The sequence below is a fragment of the Mixophyes fleayi genome, chromosome 1 (assembly GCF_038048845.1).
Source record: "Mixophyes fleayi isolate aMixFle1 chromosome 1, aMixFle1.hap1, whole genome shotgun sequence".
NCBI lineage: Eukaryota > Metazoa > Chordata > Amphibia > Anura > Limnodynastidae > Mixophyes > Mixophyes fleayi.
In genome coordinates this window covers 65,178,172-65,192,361 of record NC_134402.1, presented here as the reverse complement: position 1 = coordinate 65,192,361, position 14,190 = coordinate 65,178,172, and the positions used below count along the sequence as shown (strand labels likewise).

Genomic DNA, 14,190 nt, shown 5'->3' with positions numbered 1-14,190 from the left:
AGGAGAGGACACAACCCTTCCTTGTATCCATACCCATGGCAAAAAAAAAAAAAAAAAAAAAAGGGGTAGTATGATCATTGATACTAATTCTAGCCACAGGTGCCGAACACAGCAGCTTCACCCAGGAGGGAAATTTAGGGACAATGCCAAAGTTATTCATAACGGTCCATAAGTATTCCCATTCCATAGAATCGAATGCCTTGGCCGCATCTAAGGATTCAACCAATGCATCCCTCCCATGTCCCCGTCATCTGTAAATGGGTAAACAAACATCTAAGATTAATGGCTGTAGATTTCCCAGACAGCCTGTCTGGTCTGGATCGATCAGCTGGGCAATTACCGTGTTTAATCTTATAGCGAGTATTTTAGCAAGAATCTTAACATCCGTTGTTAGTAGGGAGATGGGGCCTATAGGACTCTGGTAGTAGCGGGTCCTTACCGGGCTTAGGAACAACAACTATAATCGCCTCGGACATGGAAAACTGTAGAGCGGCTGCATCGAAGAACTCATAATATTTATCCAATAGTGTGGGAATAAAGAAGCCAGCAATCTTTTTGTATACCTCTATGGGCAGCCCATTAACCCCTGGAGCTTTAGTAGACGGAAAAGATGCTATAGCCACCTCAATATCCTCTACAGTGATAGGGCCTTCAAGATAGTCCACACTCTCCAGAGGAAGCCTAGGGAGGCGTACTCGGGTCAGGTAATCGAAGAGCGGAATAGTCTGCCCTCGAGGTATACAACTCTGAGTAATAAGCTCGGAATACAATAGCAATATGTTGAGTCTCAAAATGAGTAATGGCCGACCAATCAGTAATGGCAGAGTATTATTTTGTAGTTCCGTCCTTGTCAAGTATGCCATAAGGCTAACACTTTTATACCCCTGTGCATACATAGCATGCCTGGAGAAGAAAAGCCAGAGGTTGGATTTATCAATCAAATAGTCAGTCCATGTCTTCTGTGCATGCAACCAGGCCAGCCGATAAGCAGATAGTCGGGATGTCAGATATAGCCTATCCAAATCCTGACAGGTCTGTTCTAATCTTGATTCCTCTGCTCTAGAGAATAATTTACAACCTTCCACATGGTTAATCAGGGTGCCTCTGAGAAATGCCTTGAAGGCTTCCCAAAGAACCGGAGGTTAGGCTGTTGCGACATTATCGGAGAAAAAAACCCTCCCAATCAGCCACTCGGTCACTACCCGCCACCCATAAGCGTGAGCCAAAATGGATTAAGCTTCTAGAAGTGGATACCAGCATTTGGGACAAGGGCAGAAGCTAGCAGGATCGGGGAGTGATCAGATATGCCCCTAGGGAGATAGCGGACCTCCTGCACCAATTATGTCAATTAAAAATCAATGCCAAATCAATTCTGGAAAATGTGTGATGGGACATAAAGTAGCATGAAAAAAGCTTTTGTACTGGAAACGACTTCTCCAAATATCAATTAAACCCCATGTCAGCCACCAATTTGGCACAGGAAGGACCCCCACGTATTGTTGATGGTGTCTCCCGCCACCTATCGAGGACGGCGTCCATGACGGCATTAAAATCTCTCCTTACAAACAACTGGGACATGCAGGGAGATCGCAATAAAATTGGAGGCCTTCTTAAACACTTCACAATTGAAAGGCGGGGGGATATACACAGATAATACAAATGGAAATTGTCTATTAATGCCCGAAGAAATACATGTCAACAGTATGGGTTTAACTGAACCTCTTCAAGTACAAACAGTAACATTTTTTCTAACCAGTACCGAAACCCCTCATGAATGTGTTGAATGTACAGAATGATAAACCCATCCCACCCAAGACTTTTTGTTTAGGGCCAAAACACGGCCCCCACCAGATGAATCTCGACCAGGCACGCTAAGTCAGGATTATATTTTAGTTTAAGGACTAAGGATCTTTTGGCCCTGTCATTGAGTCCCCGCACGTTCCAGGCAAGGAATCGAAGTCCACCGTTCACCACCCTAGTGGAACCCATCATTTAGTCCATAACATTTAACTATCCCTCCCAGTCAGGACATATGAAGAAAAAAAAAAAAGTAGTGAGAACAGTACATCATAGAAACATAAAGTGCAAATTATCAACATATATAATAAGCCTACAGCATTGTGAAAATACAAGAAATAATAACAGGTGCATTTTTTGTGGAATAGAAGACATTTCAATAAGTAGTATTATCAGAACTAACGTAAACAGTCTAACCCCTTCCCTATCCCATCACCACCCTGTATACCCATCAAAAAACATTGCCACATTTGTTCCCATACACAAACCACTAAATCTACAACTAACGAAGAGCAATCTACTTCTAGCTTGCAGCAGAAGGGAGACCCGCAATATATAGCCCTCACACTGTATATATAGAGATACTTGCTATAATTCACAAGATTAACAATAAAAACTTTCTAGTACACCAGACTAAAGGGTCCTCCTGACCCTAGACCTGAGTGATGAACGACAGTTCCATCTAAGGATCTTCATTTCACAGAGAATCAATGTGGGCCCTGCCATTCAGCCAGTCCATTGCCTCTTCTGGTGTAGGAAAGTAGCGAGTGGCGCCATGAGCGACCACACGCAGTCGAGCAGGAAACCGCATGGCATATGTAAGCTGCAGGTCTCGAAGGCGCCACTTCACCTGCACAAACTGGGATCTACTTTTCTGAACATCCAGAGCAAAATCAAGACAGACGGATACCGGTTGATTTTCATACTTTAGTGGGCCCTTGGTCCGAGCCAGTCGAGGAAACGCATCTCACGATAACGCAGCACAGCTTTGCTATAAGTCCGAGCTGGGGCTCCTGGCTGTGGTGGCTGAGGAGGAAGTTGGTGAGCCCGCTCAACTGTGAACTGCACAGTAAAGGTTTCCTTTACAAACACTGATATCAGCCAGGATTCTAAGAAAGCCTTTGGGTTGGGGCCCTCTGCTCTCTCAGGACGACCATCGAAGCGTAGATTGTTTCTACATAGGCGCCTTTCAAGATCTGACACTTTTTGCTTACAGATGTTAACCTGTGTAATCAGCTCAACTATATCCTGTTTCATGGGTGAATTATTGTCTAGTGTTGATATTCGCTGCTCAGCTTCACCAACTCGCTCTCTCAACTTCTGCATGTCTTGACAAATAAGATAGATGCGCCTGAACATCCCCATTATGATCCTAGAGTCTTTTTTCTGAAGGCTTGTAGCACCTGCTGAATAGAGGAAGAATCTTCCAGAGCATTTGGAGGTGAGTGTGCCATTGCAGCAGGGGTTCTCTTGGCTCCAGCAGCCTCCACAGATGTAGAAGTAGAGGAACCACAACCATATTTTTCAAGTTTGGCAGCCGCGTTGGCAGCATTAGTTTTCCCCATGGTTACAGCTCCAAGGAGCAGGTTACCAAGAAAGACTGAGAGATTTATACAGTGATTTGTGCAACAGTTCATAGGCGTATCAAAGAGCAACACAACTCCACACCCACATCCCATTGAAAGAGGGCAGTTAGGGAGGCATGAGAATAGGAGCACAGTCTTCCAACCCACAGATGCATACAGTCCCTGTAGACACCGCACACAACTGTAGCGATCAATCAGTGAGACAGCAGGCAGCGGCTCACAACAGCGGGAGTCAGAACTGTCGCAGAGTAGATCATGAGTGTACACCTCCGGTCACCGTTGGATCTCCCCTCCGTCATTTAGAAAGATGGACGCTTCCTGCCTCCCAGTGCTCCGGATACCAGAGGAGGAGGGGAATGGAATGGGGACCAGGTGCACCCATAAAGGCCGCCAGACCTCCGATCAGGGGACTCTCCATCGCAGAAGACAGCTGCGATCAACACTGCACAGGGTCTTCAGAATTGGCGGTCAGCGGTGTCTGCTCCCGGGGAAGGAGGTTCAGCAACAGCCACAGGTCTTTTCTCAGTGTAACCTCTACGGCAGGTAGTCCAGGCACAACACCAGTTAACACAAGTAACTAGTAACTGTTAGCAAGCGGGATGCAGTAAAGATACAGTGCCTTCAGTGTGTGAGGAAGGATTTAAAGCAGGATTTTGTCAGGAGAGCAAGCCCCTTACTCCATGCCCAAAATTGTATTTTACTTTTAATCTTTATGCACACGTCACTAAATTTTGAAGCTGGAATGTAAATAAAATTATTTGCTTAAGTATAAAGCTAAGTACTTTGATCTTGCATAAAAATTACTCCAATAGGATTAATGCAAGACCACCAAGTGTATTCATTATTTAAGGTCACTTTACATATTGCTTGTAAATTGGAATCTTTGTTTCTACCACTAGTTTATTGTTGGTGGTAGCGCCATTGTTTTTTCCATTGTTTTTAAGTTACAAATTAAACAGAACTGCAAAATTATTAGGCAGAAAATGTAACACTGTTTCGAGATTGTATAAGATTATAATAATGGAAATAGCATTACTTTGCAAGGTCATCCAGAAAAGGCCAATAGTACATCATCATTTGTACCGCAAGTGGAAGATGGAAAATGTGACTTGATTCAGTAGCAAGAAGGGAAAATAAAAGTACTGTGCAAGGAATTATCTATCAGGAAATATAGTAAAAGGAAGAGAACAGGGGTTAACAAATCAGATAATTGCTGGAGTCCACACCATGGGGAGATATTCAATATCAGCGCGAAGGGCGCCTGGACCAATCACAACTTTTGGCTGTGCCTATTGCCATCTATTACGGTAAGAAATCTCCTATCACTTTTATTCACACCTCTATGGGACGCTAGGAAATATGAGCAAATATTTTAAGTCGGACATTGTCTCGGGGTGTCTCCAGAGGAACATTGCGTTAAATTGAATCTCCCCCTATGACTATGCCTTTAACAAACTCCTAAATTGTGATTGTTCAGGCTAGAGAGAGTTCAAGACATGAAGCAGTGCCCTGCATAGATTCTAGTACTTTGTTATTTCTAAATTATTATGCTATCAGTTAAAACATTTTGTAAGTTTAAGTGAAGACAATTGGTACACAGACACACAGCAGTGACAGGCTGCTACCAGGTAATTAATTGGTCAATATTGTCACAATACACTCAAGGGATAATTACCCAAAAGAAGCAGGACTGCAGGAATATGAAAAAAAATTCACTCTTTATTTTCCCGGAAAACCGAAAAAAAAACAAAACACAACTTTGAAACAAGGTCATGCTAAAAAACAAATTTAAGAGCAATTTTGTTTGTTTTTCTTTTAATACCCTGAAAAAAATATGGATACTTCTAGCAATGACATCCTGGCCCCTGGACCATGAACCTTGGTAAATCTGGTAGTAGTTTCTGCACTGTTGCTTAGGCCTAGTCAGCAGACGCTTCAACACTCTCTGGCTCTGGGGCAGGCTCTGTTCCAGTGTCTTTCCCTTCTTTGCTGCGTTTGGATTTTTTGTGCTTGTGCCTTCTGTGACTGTCCCCTTCTTCACTGTCATGACGGCGCCTGCTGCTGCTGGGGAAAGGAAGCACATCAGTAAAATGTGGTTATAATGTGCAATTTAAGCCAAGATTCCATGCACCGGAAATTGCTTATCTCTTGTGAGGATTCTGAGTTTTAGCAGAAAAATTATTAGGTCACCACAAAATTCAACCATTCTACCAATACTATCAACCTGTCAGGTGAAAAGAACTAAATGCTGCAAAAAGGCTGGTTGGCAAATTTTAGCTCAAAGTGAAACTCTGCTCAGCAGCCTATTACTGCATTTTTTCCCCCTTTAAAATGTTCTTAAGCCCAGTGACACAACCCTAGGTAGCCCACTATGTTACCGCCCCCGGGAGCACATGCCCCCCAGGCCCTGATGCTGCTGTCTTATTAGTCTTCTGCCGGAAGCCAAAGACCTTCAGAGATCTAACTATTTGTACCAACAAAAAGGATTTGTCTCATTTGGCCTTACATGCAATCTCACCAGATAATTAAATGCATCAATCTTGTTAGTTACCATGACCCACTATAGCAATGTCTTGAAAGAATAGGGTCAAAAAACAACTGGGGGTAAATGTATCATAGTCCGGGTCGTACAAGTCGCCGGAAATCGGCGAGATGACAGCTTAAATTTAAAGGGAAACCTCCCTTTACAAGGCAGCGCTGCTTTAAATTTAAGCTGTCATTTCGCCGATTTCCGGCGACTTGTACAACCCGGACTATGATACATTTACCCCCTGATCTCTTGTGCAGCCAGTGTAAGTCAGCAAATGGCTAGAGTAAGCTCACCATAAACACAGTTTATAGATGAGTCATTAAACTGATGAATTAACACTTTATTCAACAGGTCAACCATCTTTTACATTACTTCAAATGACCATCTCAGGGAGTTAGAGAAAAAAATGTGTTTGTTTTTGGATATATCCTGTTCCTGAGGTAGTTCAACAACAGTCTCCAAACTGTTTTATTGTAGAATAGGTTAGCACACAATATATATTTACGTGCATGTTTCAGGAATGACAGTATTACATGGAGACTGTTCAGTATTAAGTCAGCCTACAGATCTACATAAAATCTGATAAGTAACAATTCGCAGTGTATTTCAATCAAGAAGGGTTCTAAAAATGAAAAAATAAAGTTTTTAGTTACTTATTACAATCAGCTCATTAACGGACCAATTAAAATAAGGCATCAAAAGAAAATTCTTCTCCGAGTAAGGAAGAAATGTGTAATTCTTCAACTGTATATTTTTAATGTTCGTTACGCTAACAAATTCTCCAAGAACAAAACTGAAGCATTAATCAAAAAATGACTGAGAACATAATGAAATCATTGCTCACGAAAGTTGTGGAAATAGCAAACAAACTTATTTAGATGACTAAGCTAAATGCCAGGTGGAACAAACTCGCTGATGGAACACGTATTGATCATGGTATTTCAGCACGTTTTCTTCAGAATGTGAACGCATAGGAAAAAGATAGACAAGGACATTTTGCACTGACTTACTTTAAAGCACATTAGGATTACGGACACAGCTTAGCCTGGTCCATAGGCGATAATACGGATTGGAACCCTTCTCATTTCCTACCCTAAAAGAACTGTATACTGAGAAAAAATGTCCCAGCAGCCTTCTCACTACATGTTATTATAGTCCAGGCACAATCACAGGCATTTACAATTTTTTTTTTTTTTTTTTCAAATCATACAATAACGTGCTGTGATAACACAATTTCTGCTGATATTTGTTCAGTGTAAAAAAATCAGGATATGGTGACATAATATAAATTATGGTTATCCTATGGCAGGAGAGTGTACAAGGTTTGTGTGTGTGTGGTACTCTGCTTCCCTAAGAACAGACAATTCTATCACACATTTGTGCACCTTCATACAATAGAAATATAATATCACATTTGTACACAACCATGTAATATCAATCTCCTTGTTGTCTTACTTCCTGTATATTGCACAGACATTACCTTCTTGATGATTTATGCCGTGAGGACTCTTCCTTTTCTCGATGTCTCCTCTCTCTGTGCCGTTCCTCCTTCTCTCTGCTAATTCTCTCCCTGTGACGATCATAGCCCCTCTCTGTTCTCTCTGCGTACTCCTTGTACCTGTATCGTTCTTCTTCACTGTGAACGAAGCACAAGCACACAGTAAGACTACAGCAATGCAGGAATCAGACTGAACTAGACAACAGACTAAGGTTTTCCATCTATTTGTTACTACTTTAAAGCAGCAATCCCATGGGATGCTATGATTTATGATTCTGGACTACCATGGCAACCACAGTCACATAGCACATGATGTAGTGAGCAGACACGCTTTGGAATGCCTCCGAGATCTGCACTATAACATCCTCCTCCTTCACCTCTGCCATCACATGACATGCCGAGAGCTGTAAACCTGTGTCAGGGAAAAATCAAAATTGAATTGATTTTCTCCTGGTGAAGTCTAAAATGTTCAATAGACGAAACGCGTTGAGTTAGAGTTTTATCCTGTTATTGTCCGTGTTATGTTGGAGTCACCATTAAGACTGGTGGTATTCACTTTGGGGTTTGACAAATCCAGGATCCAGCACAGTGTAGAACCAACATTTCAGATAAGCGGTTATCATTTTTACCATGCGAGTGTATTACTATCTGTTCGTGTGAATTAAAATCTGTGTTTTAAAATACACCATATGGGTCTGTATTGATTCCTTTAATGAGGTATACAATTGGTGTGTGGATACAAGGAACAGTGAACCCTACACAGACTACCGAATCATATACAAATAAGCTTATGCATATATTTTCTTCTGGTCCGCATTTACATGCTGGAGTGGGAACGGTGTGCACTGCTTTACTAAAAGATAAAACACTATCTCAGGTTCCACAGAGAAAAAAACAGAACAAACCAAATTCTGGATGATAATGAATATTTGGAAAAGAGGTTCTGAAGTGTCTGAAAAACCTAGCAGTCTGGTACGCATATATCTATCTCACCTAAAGGATTTCCGAATTATATCCTTAAATACTACACCATTGTGCGCCCTATTCTCCTTTCTTTGCATTTACAGGTATTTTCCAGGGACACCCTCTGGTCTTTGGGGATTGGCGGCCGCCTGTACATTGGAAAGTGCAAACCAAGAATGTATGGACATTACTATTCAAAATTAATTTACGTGCATAGAGAGATATATATATATATATACATATATATATATATATATACATATATACATATATACATACATATATATATACATATATACATACATATATATATACATATATACATATATATACATATATATACATATATATACATACATATACATATATATACATATATATACATACATATACACACACACACACACATATATATATATATATATATACATACACACACTACAATAGCTGTGCTTATGTTTGCTGCCTCCAGTTACAAGGTGCTACCAATCTCTGTGCCTCTTACACCCATCCTGAGCATATATATTGTCAGGGCATCTTATAATTCCAATGACACACATTGTATTGAACCCATGTAAGCCATTACATCCTGGAAACTGTATTACTGCCTGCAGGGTAGCTGCAGTTTCCAGCCGTGAAGACTTGGAGATGGGAGATGGAAATGCTTGCCTTATTTCGACTGCGGTTCCCACAATTTGGATCTTGATATAAATCTCTGTACTACGTAACTGTCTAGCTGAACTAAATCAGAGCAATCTGGCAGAGGCCGCATGTAATGGTTAGCCACGAGTGATGGGTGTACAATACAGGAGACGTCAACGGCGCTACACAGTGTAACTACTATTGTGTGTCTGCCTAACTCAAAACAAACAAACAGGACACAGAAACGATGTGTGGTAGGTTACATCCTGAGCAGTGTATATCACACAGTTCTAGAAATGTTTTATATTTAATAGGATGATGAACACATGAACGTGAAATTGCAGAACACTGCAATATATTCCGGTTTCAGCAGCATAATTGGAAAAGAAAGTAATGTAACACAAACAATAGCATTTTTCTAGTAGTCAAACGTTTACAGCCAAGGATTGAGGTGGGAAAGAGTGACATTTGCATTAAAGTGTAACACCCAAAAATTTGTGAACTTTTGATTTTCTCTTTTGTCTAGCAAGCTCACCTCCCTCTTAGATTGTCAGCACTTACAGATAGTCTCCACTTATCTACTGCACTGCACAATATGGTCACACTTAAATTCCATTTCATACTACTACATTGGAGTGAAATAACTAGAACAAAATATTAAACGGTCATGACGCGCAAATACACCTGTAAAACCAGTTACCACTATACCTTTATTTTTACCAAATTAGAATCCCTTTTTGGGGTCCAGCTACATGGAACATTTTTATTTAGGAAACTTTCAGCCAGCTCTTATTATAAAGCCATTGATGTGGAGAACGTATGCAAAGCTAGAAACTAGAATAAAGCGGGGCAGTGAGTAAGACTGAGTAAGAGTTCCTCTGGGCCACAACTGTGCTGCTGTCTTTAATCATGGAATGGCTGGATCAGTAAGGAAAAGCCATATGGCAGTGGTGAGGAGAGTGGACAATTTAAACACAGAGAAGGAAGAAACAAAAAAAATTTTGGTTGAGGCCTCTCCCCTTAGATGCCTCCTTGTTTTCATAGCTGGCTGGAGCACAGAGACTTGGCTTTGTCTGGAAACTATTGAGTCAGCTAAATTTAACTCTTCCGCAGCCACAAGCAGTGGCAGAAAGAAGGGAAGAGAATGGGTTAAGTAGCGGTGTTACTTTACATTTTGGATTTGAATCAAGGTGCCTGTTCAACATATGTGGATATGATTGCTAACTCCAAAACACTCTGTAATTTGTAACACAAGACACACGCCATTTACAGGACCATAACACTGTAACTGGAACAGAAAAACAAGGACGTACTAGTTACTAGCATCTAATCTGCATCTTCATAGGCTACATTTTCAAACACCACAAACTACTTAAAAAAAACAACCATCATACAAACATCCAGCCGCTACCAAAGGCAACACCGACTCCTAGTGCTTTTACCAAGTAACGTGCAAACAATTCTAGAGACTCAAAGCTCACAGAGAGTCAGGCTAATGACTACCATATGAACACCTCCAAACAGCTCAAAATGGGGGAGGGAGGAGGAGGATCAATTTCTGCAATCACTGGAGACACATAATAAAGAAGAGGGAGAAATAGGTTATGGGCTGGGGATGGTTTTGCGCTTCATCAGTCTCCACTTCTGCAAGATGTAGAATAAAGCATATTAAAAATATGGTGGAACTCTTAAGTCGGAGTTTTCAACTTCGATGTGAACACGACATTCTACATTGTACAGTCCACACACTATTAGCGCACAGCACCACTGCTATTTAAACTAAACTTTTTATGAGAAGGTTGCACTTACTGTCTGCAGTCATTCAAATGTACTCCTGTTTTTGTTGCATAAAATGTTATGCATTTAGCTGGATTTACTTCTAAAATTAAACAGAGCCCTAAAAAGTGCAAATTTGCAAATGGGCAAATCAAATAGCGATGTAAGGGGTACAGGGAAAATACTGCTTCTGCATGTAGCACACAAAACTTAGACAGATCTAACTTGAACACTAAGGGGCATATTCAATTGTCCCAAATCCCTGCGGCGTTAAAACTATTACCATTATTACGGTAATAGTAAGCTAAAATCCAGCGAGAACTACCGTAATAACGGTATTTACCATTATTATGGTAATAGTGTGCGGAGCGCGAGATTTTTGGCTTTTCCTCCAACAATTGAATATGCCCTAAAATTTAGATTTCAGCTAGGATGTCTCCTTTCCCAACTTTAAATTTGTCAAAGCACTTCCAATGTGCCCCACCTGCAGCACAACATGTTTTACCAAGGGGGAAAAAATGTTAGCTCCCACCCCTGAATAAGAATCTTAGGGGCATATTCAATTGTTGTCGTTATAGCCAAAAATCTCGCAGTGCGCGCACTATTACCGATATTATAGACATCGCTGGATTTCAGGGAGCTGCGAGCTGAAATCCAGCTTACTATTACCGTAATAACGGGAATAGTTTTAACGCCGCAGGGATTCTAAACAATTGAATATGCCCCTTAGAGGCAGATTCAATGTTACTGTTAATATGGTAATTTTAACCCGGATTTCAACGTTGATACTACCGCAACGGTAATAATGCACACTATTACTGTAGGAACGGTAATGGTGAACTGGTCGCGTCAATTGAATCAGTCCCTTATTCTGGAAAGAGGTGTATGTCTTATGGTGATATATACTCGTGCATTTTTGAAAACTGGTAAAATGCTGGTAAAAACCAGTCTAAAGGAGAAACCAGTGTTTAAACATTTACTGTGCTATAAAACGGTGATGTGGTGACCACAACATGCGTGTTAGTGGACAACAGGTATGGAAGGGATAGCACACACCGACCAGCCACAACAGTAAAAACCCCTGCCTAATATGTGTAGGCCCCTCGTGTGTCGCCAAAACAGCTCCGACCGGTAGAGGTATGGATTCCACAAGGACTCTGAAGGTGTCATATGGTATCTGGCACCAAGAAGTTCGCAGCAGATCCGCTAAGTTGCGAGGTGGGTCCTCCATGGCTTGGACATCTTTTTCAAGCACATCCCACAGATGCTCAATTGCATTGGGATCTGGAGAATTTGAAGGCCAAGTCAACACCTTGAAACCATTTCTGAACAATTTTTACCATGTGGCAGGGTGCACTATCCTGCTGAAATAGGTCACTGCCATCGGTGAATACCATTGCCATGACGGGGTATACTTTGTCTGGAACAATGTTTAAGTAGGTGGTACGCGTCAAAAATAACAGCCACATGAATACCAGGACACAAGGTTTCCTAGCAGAACATTGGCCGGAGCATCAAACAGACACCGCAAGCTTGCCTTCTTCCCCTAGTGCAGCCTGGTGCCATTTTGTCCCCAGGTAAACAACACACACACAAACCCATCTGTCCACATGATTTAAAAGAAAACATGATTCATCAGACCAGGCCATATTCTTCCATTGCTCCATAGTCCAGTTCTGGCGCACATGAGCCCACTGTAGGCACTTTTGGCATTGGACAAGGGTCAGCATGGGCACTCTGACTGGTCTGCCACTATGCAGTAAGCTGCGATGCACTGTGTTCAAGATCATAGCGAGCATTAACTTTTTCTTTAATTTACGCTACAGTAGCTCTTCTGAGGGACTGGACCAGATGGGCTAGCTTTCGCCCCCCATGCCAGTCGCCAGTTCACTGGTTGTTCTTCCTTGGACCACTTTTGGTAGGCATTAACCACTGCATACTGGGAACACCCTACAAGACCTGCTGGTTTGTAGATGCTCTGACCTAATCATTTAGCCATCATAATTTGGCCCTTGTCAAAGTCGCTCAGATCCTTACTTTTACCCATTTTTCCTGCCTCCACCACATCAACTTCAAGAACTGACTGTTCAATTGCTGCCTAATATATTTCCTCCCCTTACAGGTGCCATTGTAAGTAGATAAATGTTATTCACTTCCCTTGCAGTGGTTTTAATGTTGTGGCTGATCAGTGTAAGCTCTTGGTTACCTTAAATGATGAGGTACTGAACATTTTGGGGCCTATTTATTAAAGGTTTTCCCCTGTAACAGTTTTCGGGAATTAAACACTAAATTGGTATTTATGATAGTAGCATCGCAGCAGATATCATAGATATCTGCTGCTTTGCATCTCCTATCGTTTTACTGAGCACTCCCCATAACTATGTATGGGGGGTTCTCAGTAACGCTATTTAACAATACATGTAATTAACGTTTCAAACATGTTAATGTACGTCAGCTCAAGCTGGCGTACATTATCATTAATGAAAAGTTTCAGTGCTGTCAGCTCTGCTACGACGAGCAGAGCTGGACAGCGCATGTGTGGAGGGATCACATGATCCCTCCCTGTCACTCACTCACTCTCTCTGCAAACTATAATTGCCAATAGAGAGCAGAGATGTTTGTGCGCATGCCCGAGGGCTTCACTCGGCGCATGCGCACTGGAGTAAGAACAGGACCCCTGTTGACCACATACTGCTTCGGGAACGAAGCAGCAGTGGTAAGTATGTTTTGTACTTCACAGGAACAGCAGTTTTTCGGAACTGCTGTTCCTGTGTTGCTTTTTTAATAAATATGAGAAATAGTTCAATCCTTATCAATGCGATAAGGATTGAAAACTATTTTTCATATTTTGCGAGTGATGATAAATGTGCCCCCATGTCTTTTCATATTTTAAAGAGAAAGTATGGACTTTTATTCAGGTTTTCTCAACACCCTTTGATTGAAGAAAGAAACAGAAAACCCAAAACACTAGTTTGTTTATTTACATTTTTAATAATGCAACGTGAGAAACGCAACATCTGCTTATGCTGTTTACATGACATAAGCGTGTGTGTTAAACCTACAAATATGCTTACTGAACCTGCCTATTAGCGCCATATAAACCATGGGACCAAGGGTTGAGTTCACTAGAACTGAGAGTAGGGTCAGGGGCAGGCTGGGCCGGAGGGCATTGTTTTGTCTGCCCCCCTGTGGCTGTACAATTTGTACTTTTTGGACTGGGCAGCCTGCAGAGGGTATGACAGACAAGAAGAGAAGGTAGGAGCAGTCTGCTGGGTATGTTAGATGCCTGTCACACCCATTATATGTGTAACTGCACAGTGCTTGGCAGCACAGAATGAGCTCCAGCTTTACCAATCGTGTTATAATCAAGCCTGCGAGCATCCTATACCCGTCTCTCA

The 14,190-nt window shown here is 41.6% G+C and overlaps 1 protein-coding gene across 3 annotated transcripts in view; it reads right to left on the bottom strand.

Annotated features, from left to right (window-relative positions):
- Positions 1–5,082: 5,082 nt before the first annotated feature.
- The window catches only part of FIP1L1 (factor interacting with PAPOLA and CPSF1), a 50,427-nt gene continuing 41,319 nt past the window's right edge, over positions 5,083–14,190 (bottom strand). For 2 of the 3 annotated variants that reach the window (XM_075195649.1, XM_075195630.1), the window contains exons 16-17: positions 7,394–7,549; positions 5,083–5,447 (exon numbers count right to left, since the gene is read on the bottom strand). In XM_075195649.1, coding sequence (XP_075051750.1) covers positions 5,303–5,447; positions 7,394–7,549 — 301 coding nt within the window. In that variant the 3' untranslated portion in view covers positions 5,083–5,302. The remainder of the gene's footprint in view (positions 5,448–7,393; positions 7,550–14,190) is intronic. The other variant, XM_075195638.1, reaches the window with a different exon arrangement.